The sequence below is a fragment of the Acanthochromis polyacanthus genome, chromosome 1 (assembly GCF_021347895.1).
Source record: "Acanthochromis polyacanthus isolate Apoly-LR-REF ecotype Palm Island chromosome 1, KAUST_Apoly_ChrSc, whole genome shotgun sequence".
NCBI lineage: Eukaryota > Metazoa > Chordata > Actinopteri > Pomacentridae > Acanthochromis > Acanthochromis polyacanthus.
This window is the reverse complement of record NC_067113.1, coordinates 59,447,541-59,469,245: the sequence shown is the minus strand read 5'-3', so window position 1 is coordinate 59,469,245 and position 21,705 is coordinate 59,447,541. Positions and strand designations below refer to the sequence as shown.

Genomic DNA, 21,705 nt, shown 5'->3' with positions numbered 1-21,705 from the left:
TTTTTGGTCTCCACCGCCTCCTGAGGTTCAACACAGTTTAAAGGCAACAAAACTATATTAGAAACACTTTCACCAACAAATTGATATAACTCTGTTATTTACTCTTGACTCTTATTCACAGTTTTGATTAGGCAGCAGTAAAAATGGAAATTTTTGCTGGAGTTTTTCAGATTTCGCTCTGATTCAATCTAGACTTTAAACCAAAGAGCTTAAAGTAGTTTGGTTTGGCCTCAAATCTGCTACTGAACAGCAGCTTCAGGCTTCAGATATTTTTTTTACAAATTTATTTATATACTATATATATATTTAGACGTTAGGTGGTGTTTGAATTAATTAACTGTGTGGTTGTATTGTGTACCTGAGCCAGTGTATCGGGGTCCATCGCTCTGGATCGATGGTTGTCGTTGAAGCCGTGCTGACCGCTGCTGGACCGTCTGATGGGCGTGTCCTCTGGCCGTCGCAGTGAATCGTGGCGGCTCACCGTCATGGTGACGGCGGCAGAGCGGCGGCGGCGCTCAGGGCTGTCGAGGGGCGGAGTCAGGCCCTGGCCCCGCCCCAGCAGCAGCTCTCTGGGGCTGAAGTGACCAGTGACCGGCGGAGAGCTCCGTTCCATCACGTTGCCGTTACCGTGGTTATCGTTGGATCGGCAGAGAGGACGACGAAACAAACCATCAGTTCTCTTCCTCCGGTGGCTGTAAACAGGAAGAACAAACAGGCCAAGCCATAATCAAAAACTACAGTTTCAGCTTCTTAAACATGAGTATTAAAGGTCCCATGTGGTGAAAATCAGTTTTTATTAAGTTTTCTATGTTTAAGAAACTTGGAGCTGCAAAATAAAAGTTGTTCAACTATAAAAACACTCCCTGCTGCCTCCCAGATTTACTAAACTCCAAGAACTTTATCCAGTTTCCACATAGAAAATGAAGAACTAATAGTCATCTAGCTCTGTATAGCTCCGCCCCCTCACTGCTTCCAGGTGAACCAATCAGAATGAGCAGTCTGTGATGCAATGATGCGGTCTGGCATCATCCACGTGGACAGAAGAAATATAAATACTTTTTGGTTTCAGACAAACTGAGTTAATATAGGTTCAAGTTGTTTTTTGCAGAGCAGAGAAGAAGGAAAGTCCTCTCAGTCCACCAGGTTTATTTAATGTCTGGTGCTGTTTCTTCTAACTGTAAAATGACCAGAAAGTGATGAAAAACAGCCCCAGAATGATCATAAACTAACAGAAAACAACCACAAATGGAAGCAAAACAACCACAACAACCAAAAAAAAGTTATTGAACAACCAGACAATTATACCAGTTAACCAAAAAGTGATTATAAATGGCCATTAACAGCACAAAATAACCACAAAGTGACACAAAATGCTGCTTCTGCAAAACTAAAATGTCACCAAATGTTCTGGTGTTGGCTGTAAGAGTGAACACAACAGTCTTCATACAAACCCAGCATCTTTTCTGTTAAAAATGAGTATTTACTACAATAAATTGTGCAAATTTAACAAAGGGTGATGCAAAATTACCATTAAGTCATACAAATTTAACAAAATTACCACAAAGCGCTAAAAAATGCTGCTTCTGCTAAACCTTTAAATGTCAAAATAACCAGAATATGATGCAAAACATTCCCAGAATGACCACAAAATGACATAAAACAACCCCAAAAATTACCATAAAATGGTAAATCAACCCAGAAATTATACTAAATAATACAATTACCATTAAGTGGCTCAAAATGCTGCTTCTGCTAACTCTAAAATGTCTCTAAAAGTTCACCAAATGTTCTGCTGTTGGCTGTAAGAGTGAACACAAGAGTCTGAGTGCTCTGACAACATCTGAGGAACTGATCATAAACTGGATTTGTGTTATTATTGATGGGAATGCCTCAACAACAATAGCCACATTAGCTGCACAACCTGCTAACGCTAAGGATTTTGCCAATGTTAGCTTTGATGGTGAGCCAACAGGTCACTGAGGGACATTTAGAGGGGATAGAAACTTTAATTAAAACCATAGGTGTCAGTTTAGGGGGGGCGGTGGGGACGTGTCCCCCCCACTTTTTGTCAGGGGTCATTTTGTCTCCCAGGGCTGTACAGTGTGAGCGTTTCACTCGCATATGCGCCTAAAAATAGATCGGTGCGAGTAGAAAAAATAAAAAGGGAGCACGCCTGCGAGTACAGATGTCAACCCTATCATTTGCATTTGCTCCTAAAATAAATCCATACAAAGTGGATCAAACTAAAAGTCATAGCCTTCACCTTCTTCTTAAACAACTTTTTTTCACATCGGCACGCTACAACGTAACATGGTCAGAAAAACCATGAGCTCTTCTCGACTCTCAGGCGTCTCCCCCACACAGTACCGAGCATCACACAGACCGGCGCACTTTCTTAAAGCGACAGGCTCCTATTTTTGTCTTTAGCTTTAATGAACACATTAACTTGAAATAACCAAATACTGTGTCTGTCTAAATTATAATAATACAAATGACACTAAATTAAGCATGTAAGCACTCCAAATGAAAGGAAGCCATATTGGTGAACGTTTTGTTTTCTTTTGTGAGAACAAAATCAAACAACAATTCTTTACAAACTAATTACAAAATACACATACATACACACGTGGACAAAATTGTTGGTACCCCTCAGTTAAAGAAGGAAAAACCCACAATTCTCACTGAAATCACTTGAAACTCACAAAAGTAACAATAAATAAAAATTTATTGAAAATTAAATAATCAAAAACAGCCATTACTTTTGAATTGTTGATTAACATAATTATTTAAAAAAACAAACTAATGAAACAGGCCTGGACAAAAATGATGGTACCTCTATAAAAGATTGAAAACTATTTGACCAGAGTGACATGATTAACTCAGGTGTGTCATTTAATTGACATCACAGGTGTTTCCAAACTCATAATCAGTCAGTCTGCCTATTTAAAGGGAGACAAGTAGTCACCCTGCTGTTTGGTGAAAAGGTGTGTACCACACTGAACATGGACAACAGAAAGAGAAGGAGAGAATTGTCCCAGGACATCCGAAAAAAAATGATAGACAAACATCTTAAAGGTAAAGGCTATAAGACCATCTCTAAACAGCTTGAAGTTCCTGTGACAACAGTGGCTCATATTCTTCAGAAGTTCAAGACCCACGGGACAGTAGCCAACCTCCCTGGACGTGGCCGCAAGAGGAAAGTTGATGACAAATTGAAGAGACGGATCGTTGGAATTGTATCCAAAGAGCCCAGAGCAACCTCCAAAGAAATTAAAGGTGAACTCCAAGGCCAAGGTACATCAGTGTCAGATCGCACCATTCGTCGTTGTTTGAGCCAAAGTGGACTTCATGGGAGACGACCAAGGAGGACACCACTGCTGAAAAAAACTCATAAAAAAGCCAGACTGGAATTTTCAAAAATGCATGTTGACAAGCCACAAAGCTTCTGGGAGAATGTCCTTTGGACAGATGAGACCAAACTGGAGCTTTTTGGTAAGGCGCATCAACTCTATGTTCATAGACTCAAAAACCAAGCATACGAAGAAAAGAACACTGTCCCTACGGTGAAACATGGAGGAGGCTCAGTAATGTTTTGGGGCTGCTTTGCTGCATCTGGCACAGGGTGTCTTGAAAGTGTGCAAGGTACGACGAAATCTGAAGACTATCAAGGCATTCTGGAGAGAAATGTGCTGCCTAGTGTCAGAAAGCTTGGTCTCAGTCGCTGGTCATGGGTCTTCCAACAGGACAACGATCCAAAACACACAGCCAAAAACACCCAAGAATGGCTGAGAGAAAAGCGTTGGACTATTCTAAAGTGGCCTTCTATGAGCCCAGATCTGAATCCCATTGAACATATGTGGAAGGAGCTGAAACATGCCATTTGGAGAAGACACCCATCAAACCTGAGACAACTGGAGCTGTTTGCTCATGAGGAGTGGGCCAAAATACCTGTTGACAGCTGCAGAACGCTCACTGACAAATACAGAAATCGTTTAATTGCAGTGATTGCCTCAAAAGGTTGTGCAACAAAATATTAAGTTATGGGTACCATCATTTTTGTCCAGCCCTATTTCATTAGTTTGTTTTTTTAAATAATTATGTTAATCAACAATTCAAAAGTGATGGCTGATTTTGATGATTTAATTTTCAATAAATTTTTATTTATTGTTACTTCTGTGAATTTCAAGTGATTTCAGTGAGAATTGTGGGTTTTTCCTTCTTTAACTGAGGGGTACCAACAATTTTGTCCACGTGTGTATGTACATGTAAAATTCATAGTGCTCCTAAATTTTTTTCTGTGCTCCTAATTTTTTCACTAGGAGCACCTGTGCTCCTAGTGAAAAAGCTATGCGTACAGCCCTGTCTCCAACACATTCAAATTCTTCACATGTAAGCCGTTGTAAACCCAGTTATTTTCAGTAGTATAGAAAATTCCGACGCTATGAACGCACCATCCGCACTCGGCCGAGAGTTGCACAGATAAGCAGCACACCTTCATGAGGTTAAAAAAAAAACAAAAAAAAACGCGCTGATGCTAAATTTGCGCCTGTGCCAAGTGGAAGCTCCGACCAGAGGCGTGCAGGGGCAAAATTTCGGCCCGGGAGAATTAGTACTATTGTGGCCCACAGACCCCTCTACCCCTATGTACTGATAGCTCAACAGCTTGAGTCTCCGCCTTTGGTGTGGTGGTTGTGAGTTCAAGCCCAGCGTGCGGCATTTTGCCGCCGTTCTTCGACATTTTCTCAAAGTGCTGTGGTCTCCATCCCCCCACTTTTAAAAACAAACTGACGCCCTTGATTAAAACCAATAAACAGGGACTGAGTGGGAAAAAAATAACTACAATGTGAAGACAAACAGCCCCGGAATGACCAGAAAGTGACATAAAACATCCACAACTGGGCACAAAATGACGACAACAACCAAAGCAATGCCGCAAAAATAATAGAACAACCAGAAAATTACACTAATTAACAAAAAATTGACCGTTATTAGCACAAAATGACCACAAAGTGACACAAAATGCTGCTTCTGCTAAACTAAAATTACTAAAAGTTCACCAAATGTTCTGCTGTAAGAGTGAACACAAGAGTCATGCACTGACAGGATCTGAGGAACTGAACATCGACTAGATTAGTGTCATTATCGATTGGGTTTTTCTCTCTTTTTTTCAGTAAATACTCACATTTTTGGGCAACTTATTAAGCATATGTACTATACTGCAGTAAAATGCATCGTACACACTGATACATCAGAGTCAATACCTATGAAAATCACACATAAAAAACTTAGTTTTTGTGTTGATAAAAATGTAATTTTACTCTGATTGTTTTCTGAATATTGAACATATTATACATTATTTTACTGGTTTCCACCACTGTTAAACCTCCATATCTCCTCTCTACAGTCGTATTTCCGTCAGGTTCCATCTTTATTGTGAGGAATCAAAGTGTGAAGCGTCTGGAGGCTGCAGACGGGGAATCTGGTCACATGAGAACCAGCTGTGATAACATCCTGATGAGATTCGTTGGTGTTTTTAGAGGTGAGAGCTGGAAAATGAGTTGAGCTCATGTGACTGGGTTTGTCTTACATGACAGACCTGTTGTAGGTCTCCGGCGGCCGGATGTCGGTCGGGGAGCTCAGCTCGCTGCGGGAGCGTTTGTCGTCGGTGCTGCTGCTTCCTCCGTCGCTGTCGGCTTTCTGGATCAGCGTGTCGGACATGGCGTCGGCCCTGAGGATGGCCACAAACTCTTAATCAGTGCTGAACCAACACAACACACCAGTCATCCATTAGCTGATCGATAACGGCGGTTAGAGACTCGCTCAGTCCAATAAGTCTGTTAATCAACAAGGAGCTCAATCCACTGAGCAACAAATCCAGCAGGTTCAGATCCATCAGGGAGCAAACAGAGGATCAGACAGCTGCTGTACAACGTTTAACTTAAAATGGACACACACAATATAGAAATGTCTACGCATACATGCTATACATGCAGATACAAAGAATCATGAATGCATAATCATCATACTGCAAATGTATAAAATGTTCTAAAACTGAAGGCAAAAAAAATAAAAACACAAATTTCAGTGGGTGGAAAATAATAATTTTATATACTAGTTATAAAATGAAAATCTGTTATGATAGCTGTCGCAAACATCTAGAAATTTTTTTTAATTATCCTTAGTTATTTTAAACCACAGAACTTTAAAATTACTCTGTGCAGAAGCACCAATATGAAGAATTTATAATAAATACATGAACTTGAAATAAAAAGAAGTTCGACTGACTACAATAAACCTAAAAACTTGAAAAGTTGTTTTGAAAAAATACAAGTATAAAATTGACCTATTACACACACTATGAATGTATAAATATTATTAGAATTTAATGTAAATGTGTGCGTTGTGTGTCAGCCTACTGTAAGTAAAAAAATTAAAATATAGAGCTGAAATTAAAAAAAACTTGAATTAAATTTGAAATTAATTAAAATATTTCAAAAATATCTGACAATAGACTAATTATCTATTTAACCTACACTATAACCTAATTGTAGTTTTATCTATCATTGTCTTACAGCTTACAGTATATTTTACTGTTTTAAGAAAACAACAAACCAAAAAAAATACCAACAAAATTGAAATTAAGAAAAAAGGTTGACTGATTAGAATTTATAGTTATTAAAAATATTTGTAAAATCCCACGTGCAAAATGAATCATTTGTGTATTAATTATAAAGAACTTAAAAAAACTGTAGAACTGCAATTTAGAAAAAAGTCGTAACTATTTATAATATTTTTGTGCACATACCGTGTGTAGACATACCTGAAGAACGATAAATTCATTAACATATTTTGTTGTAATTTTTTTAAATTTAAAAAGTTAAAGTTAAAAATTCCCTGTTAATAATAATTAATTAAAAGTGCTCAGATCCTTTTTCTCCTAACATATTTATATAAATTATAGAGACTAAAATCAAACAATTTTTTAAAAATTTTATTTTAAAAACTAAAATATTTTTTTAAAATTAATAAAATCAATAAATAATTCAAAAAATACAACACTGACATGAAGGAAGGAGCTATAATAAAATCAATTTTAAGTGTTTGTAATAATCTTTTACTCATGCAGTGTGTAGACATAGACCCAAAGAACTATAAATTCATTTATATATTTACGTTGTATTTTTTAAAAAAAAATTAAGATTAAAAATTCACAGTTAATAAAAAATGAATTAAAAGAGTATGCCAATATTACGCAGATTCAAATCAAACACAAAATAAAATAAAAAATTCAATTTAACTTAAAAATGAAAATACTATTCAAAATTAATAGAATCAATCAATAATTTAAAAACACAGCACTGAAATGAAGGAAATTGCTCAACTGACTTGCTAATAAAATGAAAATATCCCTTATTAAACCTGCAGTAACAGTGTGAGTACATTATACTGCTATCAGGCTGACTAGTAGTATTTTCAGTGTGCTGCTGCTATTTTTACTTCCGAGTACTTGGGGCTGATGTGTACAAACCATCTGGGGCTGTGCACTCGCCTGTCCTTCACCACGATGTACTGATGAGGCACCAGGCCGATGCTGCCGTTGTGTCGACCCTCCCACCAGTCATGTGACGCTCGCTGGAAGAGCTGCAGCGACGCTCCCTTCTTGAAGGAGAGCTCTCGGCCCGACCGGCCCACATAGTCGAACCTCGCCACCGCCTCCACGGCTTCGCCCTCTGAAAAGAGACGGAGGGAGGTGAGAAAGAGGCTCCGCCAATAGGGAACGTCTTTTCTATTAATTCAGATGGAGCGAGATGAGATGAGGGAGGCAGGGTGGGGTGTGGAGACGGGAGGTAGGGAGGGATGGAGGGAGGTGGTGGTCTCCATGGCTGCAGTTGCCGTAGCAACCCCTCTCCAGCAGCAGGGAGAGGCACGGCGGTGTGGGCGACCGCGTGGAGGTCAGAGGTCGGCATACCCTCGTCGCTGGTCTGGGTCTCGGTGCCGGCGTCGGGCTCGGCCTCCTCCAACGCTCCGGGCTCGCTGAACGGACTCTCGCTGCAGGAGGAGGAAGAGGAGGAAGAGGAGGATCAGTCAAAGCGTCCATTCAATATGTGAACAAAGACGAACGCTCAGCGGGAGGTGAAGCTGCTCATCGTCTGCAGCGACAGAAGCACTGAAGGAGGGAGTGATTCCAACCGGGTGCTTTTACACCACCAGGAAAATCTGAAATCTCTTCGTCTATAAAGTCCGTCAGCGTGAGCCCCGCCCAGATCAAAAACTTACATTCACAGGATTTATATAAAGAATTCACCCTCCCTGGAAATGCTGTCCTTCATTGCTTTTCAACAAATTCAATTATGGTCAATTGAATTGAGGCTTTTAAGATGAATTTACCAAAGAAAGACATTATGATGTGAAGCCTGGTGGTGGAAGCATCATGATGTGAAGCATGGTGGAGGTAGCATCACGATGTGAAGCCTGGTGGAGGCATCATCATGATGTGAAGCATGGTGGAGGTAGCATCACGATGGTGGCAGCACCATGATGTGAAGCATGGTGGAGGCATCATCATGATGTGAAGCCTGGTGGAGGCATCATCATGATGTGAAGCATGGTGGAGGTAGCATCACGATGGTGGCAGCACCATGATGTGAAGCATGGTGGAGGCATCATCATGATGTGAAGCATGGTGGAGGTAGCATCACGATGTGAAGCATGGTGGAGGTAGCATCACGATGGTGGCAGCACCATGATGTGAAGCATGGTGGTGGTAGTATTATGATGTTTCTCAGCGGCAGGGTCTAGAAGGCTTGTACAGTTCCCGGCTATTGAATGCAGCAAAGTCTAGAGAAATTCTGGAGGACAACTTAGTATAGTCTGAAGAGAATTGAGACATGGAGAAGATTTATTTTCCATCCAGACAATGACTTGAACCAAACAGTGAAAACTCCACAGAAATGGTTCAAAGACAACAAGGTGAATGTTCTGGAGGACAAATTAGAGTCCAGACCTCACTGCAACTAAGAATCTGTGTCAGTACAGAGGTCCAACAAACTACCATGTCTGATTAATTCATGTCAAAAAGCCAAACAATATTGGTTATGACTCAGTGCTGAAGAGCAATAAAAGAGAACAACTTCCTAGGGGAGGGAATGCTTTTTATAGGCGCTGCAAATTTCATATTGACACACTTGTCAGCAAGCTACGACCAAAAACTGGGTATTTGTACAAAGACAAAGCTGATTTTCTCATGTTGTGCAGAAAGTAAATAACTGAGGCTGTCTTCTTGTCTGTCTTAGATTATGTTGATCTATAGAAACGCCTCTGCCTCCTCTCTGAAAGCCACCGATTCAGTTCAACACTCCAAGATTCATTAGATGTGACAGTTACTCTAGTCATCACTGCTCGCTGGATGAAGTCAAATGGGACATTGGTTTCTTTTTATTTATGAGGCACTGATGCTGCCAAACATAACTTTCCTGTTGAACTGCCTTTACTCTTGAACATCTTTTCAAATGTGAACACGCCCTCAATGATTAAACAAGATGTTTTGTTTCAGTGTCATCACTGCTATGTTGATTATCAAAACCCACCAATGAGTTTGAAAAGGTATGCTATTTTCTTTTTAAAATACCAAATTGACACCATTTATTAGACAGAAACTGGAAAGATTGAAGAAAAAATGTAGAATTTTCCCCAAAAATCTGAGTAACTCTGAAGAATGAAGGTTCTTTGGTCTAATAAGACTGAAAATGAGCTTTTGAACTAGATGCTATGTTTGGTGGACAACATACACACTGCATATTATCACAAAAGCAGCATCTCCACTGTGAAGCATGACATAAAGTATGGTGGTGGCAGCATCCTGATAGGAAGCACGGCAAGAAGCAGAGAATATTAGCATTAACATACTAGCATATAATAGTAATTTGAAAGATTAGGTGATCGACTAATGAGATCACTGAGGTTCTAAAGGACGGGCCTCACCAGTACTGGTCTCCGGTCATACACTTCTCATAAACCGGGCCGGGCAGCTCCTTGGTGTCAGGGAAGATGTTGTCGTGGTTCAGGATCACCGTCTTAATGACCTCGTTGACATGAGCCTGACAGGCCACCTGGTCCAGAGTGTCCGGCGTCGGCAGCAGAGTCGGACCGAACACGATGGCCAGGTTCCCAGCGTCCATCATGTTCTCGTCGCTGTATTGGGACAGACTGCAGGGAACAGGAAGTGGAAAAGTCTCACTGGGAAATCAGCCTTTTTAAAGAGTTTTCTATCATGAAGAAACTCTGAAAACATCCACCGGGATCAGACGGTATCTATTATTAGGTAGGAAACGTCTCCACCGGGAACAGAAGATGGTTAAATACGATATATGACACTTAGGTAATGGAGGGACTGAATTTTAAATCAGAAAAAGATAAATTAATAAGCATATGGCTCAGTTAGACCGAAGAGTTCCCATCTGAAAGTAGACTTAGTTAAAGTAAAGCACAGTTAAAAATTAAGGAAAATAAGGGAGAAAGTTATGCAACCGCAGCTCTATGAAATGTAATGACAATTTTAAATACATGTTTTTTAAAGTTTTGTCAACGCAACACTGCAAAACTCAAAAAATATTCAATTAACCTTTATTTAAAACAAACCAGCAAATCTTTACATTTTTGTCACTTAAAAATGACTCAAACAATGGACACTTTTTTGAATGGTGTCTGTTTAGACTAAGTCAAATTTTAGATGTGAGAAGCTGCAACAAGCAAATGAATTTGCTAAAAATGCTAAAGAAAATGTTTGGATGTGGTGGCCCAGGTCTACTGCTTGATCAATATGCTGTATTTTATGACTTAAAACGTAATTAAGATGACGGAAGTTTGAATTTATAGCTTTAAATCTACACATACCAATAAAATCTAAGCTTTATCGCCAAATTTACAACCATTTATGATTAAAAATACATGTGACTTTTAAAATGGAATGACTGTAAAAGAAACATATTTTTTAACTTTTACATACTTAAAATACATTTTTAGAGCTATTTGTTTTAAAAACAGTCTGCAATTCATTCATTCTGCTTTTACAAATAAATTTTAAAATAGAATAAATGTGTTTTTTTCTTTTTTTAATGCCTAATTACAATATATTTTTATTGTCAATCTACTTTAAAAAACAGTCTGTAATCGATTCATTCTGCTTTTACATGTGACTTTTAAAACAGAATAACGGTAAAAATATATATATTTTTGCTTTCTTTTAATTACAATCAATTTTTACAGCTATTTTATTTTACGATCTGTTATTAATTCATTCTGCTTTTATGTATAAATTTTTAAATGACATGTAAAAATGTTTTTTTTAATTTTGTCTAATCATCCATATATTATATACTATTCCACTATAATCCATTTCTATAGTTATTCTATGTAAAAAAAAAAAAAAAAAGTGTGTAATTCATTCATTCTGCTTTTATGTGTTAATGTTTGCTTTCTTTACTTCAGTCTAATTAAAACCCATTTTATTTTCCCTTTTGTCTAATTAAAATCCTTTTTTTTAATCATTATTCTATTTTAAAAATATCTGTTATCCATTCATTCTGCTTTTATAATTTTTAAAATTGAACAACCGTAAAAAAAAACCCACATTTTATTACTTTTGTCTATTGAAAATCTATTATTATAATTATTCTATTTGAGAAACGGTCTGTAATTAATTGATTCTGCTTGTAGAGCTGTAGAACTGCTATTGATTTTATGACTTCAGAGTTTAATCTTCCTGCTTTGTAGAAATAACGCCGCTTTTCTCTCTTGTGCTGCAAAACAATTCAGCAAATTTCCTGCCAGTTACGAGCTCATCATGTAACGGTTTAATTGGCTTCTGGCTTGAACGTCTTAATAAAGTGCTGAGGTTTTTACATTAAACTTCAAGCCCAATTATTGCAGCTTTAATCTGACCTGGGAGTTAAACGGCGATGGAAATATTTTCATTTATTTGGGTTTAATAACGGCGAGGCTGCATGCGCTAATAAAGAGCCGGCTGGTGCATCACACCTGCACATCACACTTCCTGCTCACACCTCCCGCCTCGCCATCCCTCGTGCTATATTTATTTGAGAGGCTGCCGAAATGAAACGAGCCGTTTTATCATCTCTGCTCTGTGAGTGAGCACTTCACCACCAGAGAGGCTTTAAAAACCACATGGGAAGAGACGGGCGCTATTATCGTCGTTATTATTGCGGCTGAGGACCTGGTTGAGTTTAAGTGGACACTCACTGGTTGAGGAAGGCGAACAGGTAGCGCATCACCACCAGCGTCGCCCTGGGGACGCCCAGCAGGATCTTCCGGATGCACTGCGCCCTCTCGTACATGTTTTCTATTCCTGAAGAACAAATGTAAAAAAGAGAATAACTCTGAGATGTGACGAGGTGTCTGTAACGCTTTCCGAACAACAGTGGAAAGAGAAGCAGCCGGATCCATGTCGACGCCGGCGAGGAGATGAGTTTCAGGAAGACAAAGACACACTGAGGAGAAACAAAGGCGCAGAAAGTGAGAAGGAAATCTGTGTGGGCTGAGCAGACAGACAGAATCCAGGCTGAGCTTCACGGCAGCAGATGGAGGCAGAAAATGTTCCAGGTCGAACACAAGACTCGAGAAGTCTGGCTGCACAGAGAGGCAGCCGGCACAACACTAGTAATCAGCCTGGAAACACAGTAACCGACATTATCTTAAAAAAAATTAAACCTCAATCAACCATAGAAAGATACACAAATAGAAAGAAAAAAAATTTACAAGACCCTGTAGAAGCTAATCAGATATGCTAGCACCATACGCTTGTGAAGTCAGCTACAGGTTTTTATTTTTGAGCCCTGGATAGCTGTTTTAGCCTGCATTTGTACATTTTGGCATTATGAGAAATTATTTAAATAGAAACTAGCCATGAGATTGAAGTTATTAGCCTAGGTCTAGGAAAGATTAGCCTAAAAATGCCAGTTGCCAGTTTTGGGATGCTAGTGACTACCTTAGAAACTCTGGTAACTAGCTTAGGGATGCTAGTTGCTAGCCTACGAAAGCAAACAAGAAGCTTATATATGCTAATTGCATTCCTAAAGATGACACTGACTAAACCTCTGAATGTGGCTACTGTCTAGCCTGGGAATCCTAGCGACTAGCATCCATAGGCTACCTAGACAATTAATGTCATTGTCTAGCTTAGCAATACTTGTGACGAGCCAAGAATATTAGTCACTAGCTCACTCATGCTAGGGATGTTAATTACTGCTCTAAGGATGGCATTTTCTTGTCTAAGGATGCAAGGGTCTAGCCTAAGAATGCCAGTTGTAAGACGCATTGACTCATAGATGTGTCCAGCCTACAAACGCTAATGAATATTCAAGGAATACTAGTGGTTAGGATTAGCCTAAGGATGCTATTTGCTATCCAAGGAGAAATGCTATCGTATGCTGAACACTACCAGAGAACTGACTGGTACTCACGGACGCAGGAGATCAGGTCATTGAACCTATCCTTGGGGAACAGTGGGTTCTCCAGACCCCTGAAATAGAGCTTCAACACTCCGGCCACAGAGTTGATGTCGTGGTTGCTCTCCTCATCAATCAGCGGGTCGTTACCTGGACGACAGACAGAAGATGAATCAACAACATCCTCACAGTCGGATTATCGATCGCATGACCCTCAGGCGACCTTCCAGTTGACCTCTCACCTCGCTCGAAGGAGTTCTTGATGTCATTCACCTCCACCTGTGATCCTGACACCCGGAAGATGCCTTGATGCTGAAGACCTGTTAGAAACACAGAGAGGTTTTCATGTTGCTTTAAAGATTTTCATATTCTTGATTGTTTAAGGATGTTTATTTGACATGTTTCCTTTAAGGATTCTTCTACTGTGAACTTCCTCGGTGCTACAGACGGTTAAGTCATCTCGATCAATTCAACATCTGTAGTGTAAACATCTGCTTGTGGTTGAAGTCCACAAACATGTTGAGAGAAGCCTCGGCATGTTTGTCTAGAGGTTACTAGGCATCATAAAAATCATGGTGCCCCTTTACTAGCTAAACCCCCACAATGAATTGACGTCTCCTCTGGTCTCTACGGTATTAAACTGTAACTTAACATCTGTACTGTCAACTTCTGCTTAGTGTTCACGTCCAAAAACATGCTGGGAGAAGCCTTGACTAAAGACGCTGTAATAAATAATCTTCCCCACATACAGTAAGTCTTCGTGTACAGACTTTCTGGTTTGTTATAAGACCGCGTGATAAAAATAAAACTCCAGAGAGGCCAAAGGAGCCGATGTCTATGTCAAACACAGAGACTGAGAGGTGGTGTTAAATGAAAGGCTGGCAGGATCTCTTCCTTATCTACGAGACGAGTCACCCACTCACTGAGCTCAGATATCCAGTCCACAAGCCAAGTAATTCTCACACCTACATCAACAAAACACTGGATATGTAACTGACTTTGCCACTCACAAGTCAAGTCACTGTTATTTATATAGGATATTTTAAAAAACAGATGTGGTGCCTGAGTATTCATTTTTACATGAAAGCAAAAATGCACATCACACCTACATGTCACTAACAGTGTGTATGTAAATGCTCTTTAAGAATGTGAATGACTAGCCAAGGAATGTTAATCGAAGGTCTAGAGATGCCAGTTTCTAGCTCAGGAAATCTAGTGGCCAGACTAGCTTAGAGGTTTCAAGTTGCTAGCCTAAGAATGCAAATTACAAGCCAAAGAATCATATTTGACCATCTATTGACACAAATTGCTGGATTAAGGTTGCATAGGGATGCTGATAGCTGCTTGTGACAAGTTTCAAAATGGATTTTAATAGAGACTACCCTTGAGTTTTTCAGTTGTTAACCTAGGTCTATGAAAGATTATCCTAGAAATGCCAGTCACTAGCCTTGGAATGCCAGTGACTGCCTTAGAAATGCTGGTAACTATCTTATGGATGCTAGTTGCTAACCTGAGAAAGCAAACAAGCCTTTAAATGGTGATTGCAATCTGAAAGATATAGCAACTACACCTCTGGATACTAGAGTCCAGCCTAGGAATCCTTTCCACTAGCAACCATAGGCTACCTCGACAAGGAACGTTGTTGTCTAGCTTAGGAATACTTGTGACTAACCTAGAATGTTAGTCACTAGCTTATTGATACTAGGAATGCTAGCCAAAGAATACCAGTTGTAAGCCTAAAGATGAGTCCACACCTCGTAAAAGCTAATCAGTTGTGCTAGTGCTATGAGCTTGTAAAGTCAACTACAGGTTTTTACTTATGAGCCCTGAGTAGCTGCTGTAGCCTGCATTTTTACATTTTGCCAAACTGGCATCAATAAAATTGATCTTAAAAGTTGTTAGCCTAGGTCTTTGAAAGATTAGTCTAGAAATGCCACTCACTAGCTTTGAAATGCTAGTGACTACCTTCAAAATTCAGGTGGTTAGCTTAGATATGCTAGTTGCTAGCCTAGAAAAGCAAACAAGAAGTCAATAAATGTTATTTGCAATCTTAAAGATATTAGCGGCTAAACCTCTGGATACTAGTGTCTAGCTTGCCATGGCTCTAACCAGCCAAGAATGCTAATCACTAGACTACTGATACTAGGGATGCTAGTGATTAGCCTGGATGGCATTTTCTAGTCTAAGAATGCTAGTTGCAAGACGCATTACTCAAAGATGAGTCCAGCGTGCAAATGCTAATGACTATCCAAGGAATACTAGTGATTACCCTATGGATGCCATTTGTTAGCCAAGGAACACTAGTCAATAGAATATGGATACTACTCACTTGCTTGGAAATGACGGGACTAGGAATCCTATTGTCTTGTCTAAGGACACAAGAGACTGCCCTAGAATGGTAGTTGTAAGCATAAAGATGCTCGTGTTCACAATAAAAACGCTATTGACTCAACCTGAAAAAGCCTGATGAAGTCACGACATATATTTCTGTTGAAATAACTCATGCATAATGAAGATTGATGAATGAAACTCACCATGTAAGTTGATGTAGCGGATGCAGCTCTCCACAAGCAAGGGTATGGCTTTGGTTGAATCCTTGGAATATACTCAGATGTTGGTATTTTATTGAAGCACAACATGTATAATTACAGCATATTCAGATATCCATAAACAGCAATTTGTCATAAATCACAAACTTTGTTCACTGATTTTAATATAACAGAGGAAACCAAGACTGGTTTCTCTTGCTCTGTTTCTCTCTGCGTAGTCATCCTATAGATTTAATCAGAGTTGGAATAAGGTGATACTCTCAGACAGGGAGCAATGGGAAGATTTTAATAAGGTTAAAGCTACTTAAAGGTATATGTTAACGTGTTAATGTTATGTTATACTGATAGCTGCAGGGGAGACATAGACAGGAAATGTGAGGGGCATGCAACTAAACATTACACTAATGTGGTATATGTTGGAATCCATAGAATCATGTAGCATAAATTGCTTTATTATTGTAAAAATAACCCTATTTATCACATATTTAGACTTTTCTGATTTAGTATTGCTGTTAAAGACATCCTATTTTATGATGGGAACATATTGTATGTACATTTTTATATAAAAAAACTGGCCCATCCAGAACATTTTTAGCATTTATTAGCATGAATCTGACTGATAAAGTAGATAAAAATGTTCACAGGAGTCACTATAAAGCCTGGAGTGGAATCTTCAGGTTGTAGATGCTGGTTGACAGACAAAATTGACGGCAATAGAAGCTTAAAACCACTGAAACTAAGCTTAGTTTATACACTTTCATCACTACGCTGATGACACCCTGCTTTATATTTACTTCTCCCTTTGTTGTTCTGTCCTCTCCAGCTGTCTTCAAGCCATCAACATCTCGAAGTCAAACTGCTGACTAAAACTAATGAGTATTTAAGCCATATTTCTCCCCAAATCAAGTAATATCTTTAGTATTTACATCAGTTATACTGTATCTCACATATATAAATTACATCTAGACTGCACACCTGACCTTGATTACTGAAGTATTTCCAAAAAACTTTGCTTTTGTCTTCAAAGCTGATCCATGATGGTGGATTTTACTGATTAATGGTAAAAAGAGATTCTTAAAGATGGAAATTAGACAAACAAGTTGAAGTCTGCCTGAAGTGGAACTTTACCTGGTGCTTGCTATGGGAGTTCTTCCGCCCACGACTGTAATACAGAACGAAGAGACAAAGAGTCTGAGTTTCACAGAGCTCAAACTGAAGTAACACTTATTAAGAGAAAATGTGCACCTCGACCTGAGATAACACCTTACCTGGTAGTCAGAAGTTCAGATTTATACCCTGCAAGACGAAAAAAGACGGGGGAAGTATTACAGAAGAGAAATGCAGATTAATGCTTGGATTACAAAATGTAAGACACAAGACAAGAAGTCTTACCTTCTGCTAAGGCTTTCTTCAGGATGTCATGTTTGGCCTGGAGTTTGGAAATCAGATTACTACCTTCCAGATATTCACGGAATTTCTGAGGATTGAAAAATAGGGATATAGATAAGCATAAATTAGATGAATATTACTGAAAAAGCAGAACTATTAAGGTGCAAGATTATTAGGAGGAGTTAACTTTACAATGTAAAGCAGAAAGCTTAATACAGGGTCAGCAAGCTAAATAAATTACAATTAACTGAGTATATGCAGATGGCAATATATGTAATTTAGCTTAATTTTTATTTGATTGTCTAACAGGTACATCTGACTGGCTTAATTAGTAAAAATTCAACACTATTGCCCCGTTTCCATCTAATAAAAGGATATAAACAACCATAAAACAAATAAAGGCTTCAGGATGTCATTAATTACCACAGAAATCTTTGTCACGGTGCCCCTTTACTAGCTAAACCCCTACAATGCTCTCTGTTTGCCAATATGAACTGCCCGTAGTCTGACAGATATATTCTCTGGCCGCTACAATATTAAACAGTAAAAGCTCCACCTGGTGGAACAGCCAGGTACTACAGCTGATCGACAATATATTTTCTAACATACATGGCCTTCAGTACGAACAAAAACACAATATTTTCTTTACGTCCGCTGCTTCACAGGTGTCATAGAGGGAGAGCAAATTTTGCGGCAGTGTGCTAGTGATGCTAATCTTTAATAATTTTCTTAATCAATGATCAGCAGCATCAGCAATCAATATTAGAAATGTGTTGATATTACTGTTTTAGTTGACAAGTACATAATTTGGGCCGCTTTCTTAGCTTGTCTTCAACGTATGAACTCTGTCCGGAGGCTATTAGGCACCACAAAAGTCTTTGTCATGGTGCCCCTTTACTCGTTAAGCCCCGAAAATGAACTGTCTGTAGTCTGAGTGATGTGTAAGAGTAGCCAGGTAGATACAAGTTACAGAATATTAAATGACTTACATCAGTTCTGTGACCAAAAGAAACCCCCACTTGCACAGGATATCTCTAGAATGAAGTCTGAGTCTCCGTATACACTGTGTTTGAACATGTTTTCTTACGGTGAAGTAGAAGAGCTCCGTCTCCTGCTGATTGGCTCGTCTCTTGGCCAGACTGGGTTTGTTCAGGTAGCCATCCGACACGCTGGACTTGACTGACTCGGAGGACGGACTGTGGGTGAAGCTCTGGGAGACGTCGTAGTCGTCCAGCACCGTCATGTCCTGTAGGGTGGTCAGAGTAGCGCCCCAGGTCTTCTTCACCTGTACAGGGACACAAAACACAGTAAACACCTGTGGAACTCATTTAAAACCCAAACAGGATGACTCGTTAGTTTTTGATTGCACTGACCACCGGATACATCGAGTTAATATCTTAGTGTTTAAGTCATAATCAAAGATTTGACACAAAAACTGTTGAAATCTGAAAGGTATTGTGTCACCATAAAGTTTAAATTCTCACTGGATTCATCCATCCATCCATTCTCTATACACCGCTTTATCCTCACTAGGGTCGCGGGGGTGCTGGAGCCTATCCCCGCTGACTCGGGCAAAGGCAGGGGACACCCTGGACAGGTCACCAGTCTGTCGCAGGGCTACATATACAGACAAACAATCACACTCACATTCACACCTACGGACAATTTAGAGTTATCAATTAACCTCAACATATTTTTGGACTGTGGGAGGAAGCCGGAGTACCCGGAGAAAACCCATGCATGCTCAGGGAGAACATGCAAACTCCATGCAGAAAGATCCCAGGCCCAACTCACTGGATTCAACATAATTGAAATGTCTAACTGGCCTATTTCATAGTTTGCAACATAATGTAAAAACATAATAAAAGATACGGGCACACAAGTAGGAAATTTGGAGAAAAATGAGAATAAAATATTATAAAGAGAAAAATAGCAAAATAATGAAAATCTTTGTAAAACTAATAGTTCAACTAAAACAAGATGGGCTTGTATTGCGGACAAAATGAGGCTAAAGATAAAAACGGACCGAGCTTTAGATTGTTCTGCATGTTTGGTTATTTTTGTCCGTTTTTTTTCCACACTTGTTTTTTGCACAATGTATAAACCCTTCTCTGCTGACATAAAAATATCCATGACAGTCCATCTGCACAGTTTGCATGGAAATTTGTATATCTGCACTCTATTTTTCATTTTTATATTTCTTTTCCTCAACTGTAGCTGCTGTGTAAAGTGAATTTTCCACCTTGGAGGATGAATAAAGGTGGATCTCAACTTATTACGGGCTGCAAGTGTGGAGTAAAAGATTAAAGATGGCAAAAACTAAAAAGTCATAGCATAAAAAGAAAGCTAAAATTATAAAGAATTACTGAACAAACAGGAGCAACAGGTACGCAGGTTGCATGCGCGATCTCCCATTGATGTCAAAACTTTTTGGAAGAAAAATGTAATGAAAATTTGGCAAAACTTCATTTTTGTTATAAGACAAAATCAAAACCTGGTGCCTTTTATATTTTACATATATGCAGCGCTTGATTTAGATGGTCGCCGGGTCGCCAGGTCGCCGCGAGCGCCGGGAATCATGGCAGGTTGATGACATCATACAAAGTGGCTGCCTCCATGAAGAAAACATGATAGGCGGTTCAGCTCGATGGAGCACTCGATGGAGTGGTCGATGCAGCGGTCGATTTCGACGGTCGCCAGGTCGCCATTTGCGACTAAAAACGTTGCAAATGGCGATCTGGCGACCATCTAAATCGAGCACTGTATATGTATCTATGATTTTATCATACAAGTTCTAAAAATTAGAACAAATTAACAGCTTACTTATTTAACTCTTAGATGCATAAGTGGGCCAAAAATGAGCCGGTGAAGTCGTTTTTTTGCAATATCCTTAATAATGCAATAATGCAATAATGAGTTTTATCATTTCATATTCCAGCTTTTCCTCAAAAAAGATGTTTTTGATGTCATTCCACTTACATTTTGAGTTCCCTTGTATACCTTTAAAGAAACTGTAATATTTGAATTACTGCCCCAAGCTCTACATCACTGATAATATCGTATAAGAGGTGATGAAGAGCACAAACTTGGAGGGACGGAGAGCAGCAACAGTTAGAGGAAAAGAATGGAAAAATGTCACAAAATGGGTGTTGACATTCTTCTATTACTGTTCTGTGTGATATTTAATGATCAAAATGTTCAAAATCTGTTATACAGTGAAAAATAAACCTATTTCAAACATGAAATCATTCTTGTGTGGAAAAAAATATAATACAAACAATAATATAGATGATATTTCTTAACCAAAAAGACCAAAATGATATAAAAGCACTGATTCTCATAATTTCTGACCCACTTATGGAAGAGTGTAAGATCCAATCACCTGTGCATTAATAAACAAATAGATAAATTACGCCATAATTTGAGTTTTTACAGTGAACAAAAATGTTTTTCTGTTGTTGTAAGGTAACGAGAAACTTGATTTTGGCATCATGGCTGCACCAACTGACTTACAAAATCCAGAATTATTTTTGCTAGAACAACATCATCTTCTGTGAAGCTCTCCTAAATTTCAGCTGAGTCATTTTCCGACGTTAAAAGTGTTCACAAACTTCCCAAAAAACCCACCAAAGACAGGCTTCCTGCACTGATCTCGTGGATAAATACGAGCATTCACCTGCAACACTGGACTGAGGATCTGTGCTCTACTGATCCTGAACAGAAGGATGACTGTCAGCTCATGACTCAACACCTGAATTAATCTCATCACAGCTTCACGGATCAACAACCCTGAATCACGAATCTGGAAAGTGTTTCAGGGCGGGACTTCATTCCCCAAAATGTCTGAGGAGGAGTGTGTGTTCAAGCACAACTGCTCTTTATGTACACATGCAGAGTGTGTTTACAGCTCGTATAATGGCTGCAGGAGTGTTTTTATTTGTATATGATAATCAGGGCGTGCTTCTGTTGTATGCTGCTGAGACATGCAGATGCAGCTCATTAATCCAGACTCCTTCAACATTTTTATGCCCTTCAGGGTGAGTTAACAGATGCCCTCCGAGCACAACAACAACAGCGAGGACGCCGACGGACTGCAGTGGCGAGTCGCTTTCACACGCCTCGACTTTATTTTTAGAGGCTACATCTGCTACATTATCACCCCATTAAATCTGTATAAATTACCATAACTCTGTGCAAAGTTTGTAACCACCAGATGACAAAATTTTCAAGTGTAATCAACTGAGGTTTGAGGCCACGTTAGCAGAGTGCATGTGGTCGTTTCAAGCCAAAGTGAAAGTAGTGGA

General features: G+C 39.2%; 1 protein-coding gene and 1 long non-coding RNA gene across 2 annotated transcripts in view; one reads left to right on the top strand and one right to left on the bottom strand.

The window, feature by feature from the left end:
* The window catches only part of LOC110959045 (SLIT-ROBO Rho GTPase-activating protein 1-like), a 53,614-nt gene that overhangs the window by 2,736 nt on the left and 29,173 nt on the right, over positions 1–21,705 (bottom strand). The window contains 13 exon segments of the mRNA XM_051954440.1: positions 359–692; positions 5,597–5,728; positions 7,550–7,730; positions 7,970–8,049; positions 9,982–10,206; positions 12,259–12,364; positions 13,479–13,613; positions 13,706–13,783; positions 15,998–16,058; positions 17,141–17,174; positions 17,281–17,308; positions 17,405–17,489; positions 18,489–18,686. Of these exon segments, the coding sequence (XP_051810400.1) occupies positions 359–692; positions 5,597–5,728; positions 7,550–7,730; positions 7,970–8,049; positions 9,982–10,206; positions 12,259–12,364; positions 13,479–13,613; positions 13,706–13,783; positions 15,998–16,058; positions 17,141–17,174; positions 17,281–17,308; positions 17,405–17,489; positions 18,489–18,686 (1,677 nt within the window).
* Positions 7,725–9,558, top strand: LOC127536458 (uncharacterized). The gene is made up of 2 exons (XR_007945449.1): positions 7,725–8,614; positions 8,661–9,558. It is a non-coding gene; the product is annotated as an uncharacterized LOC127536458 (long non-coding RNA).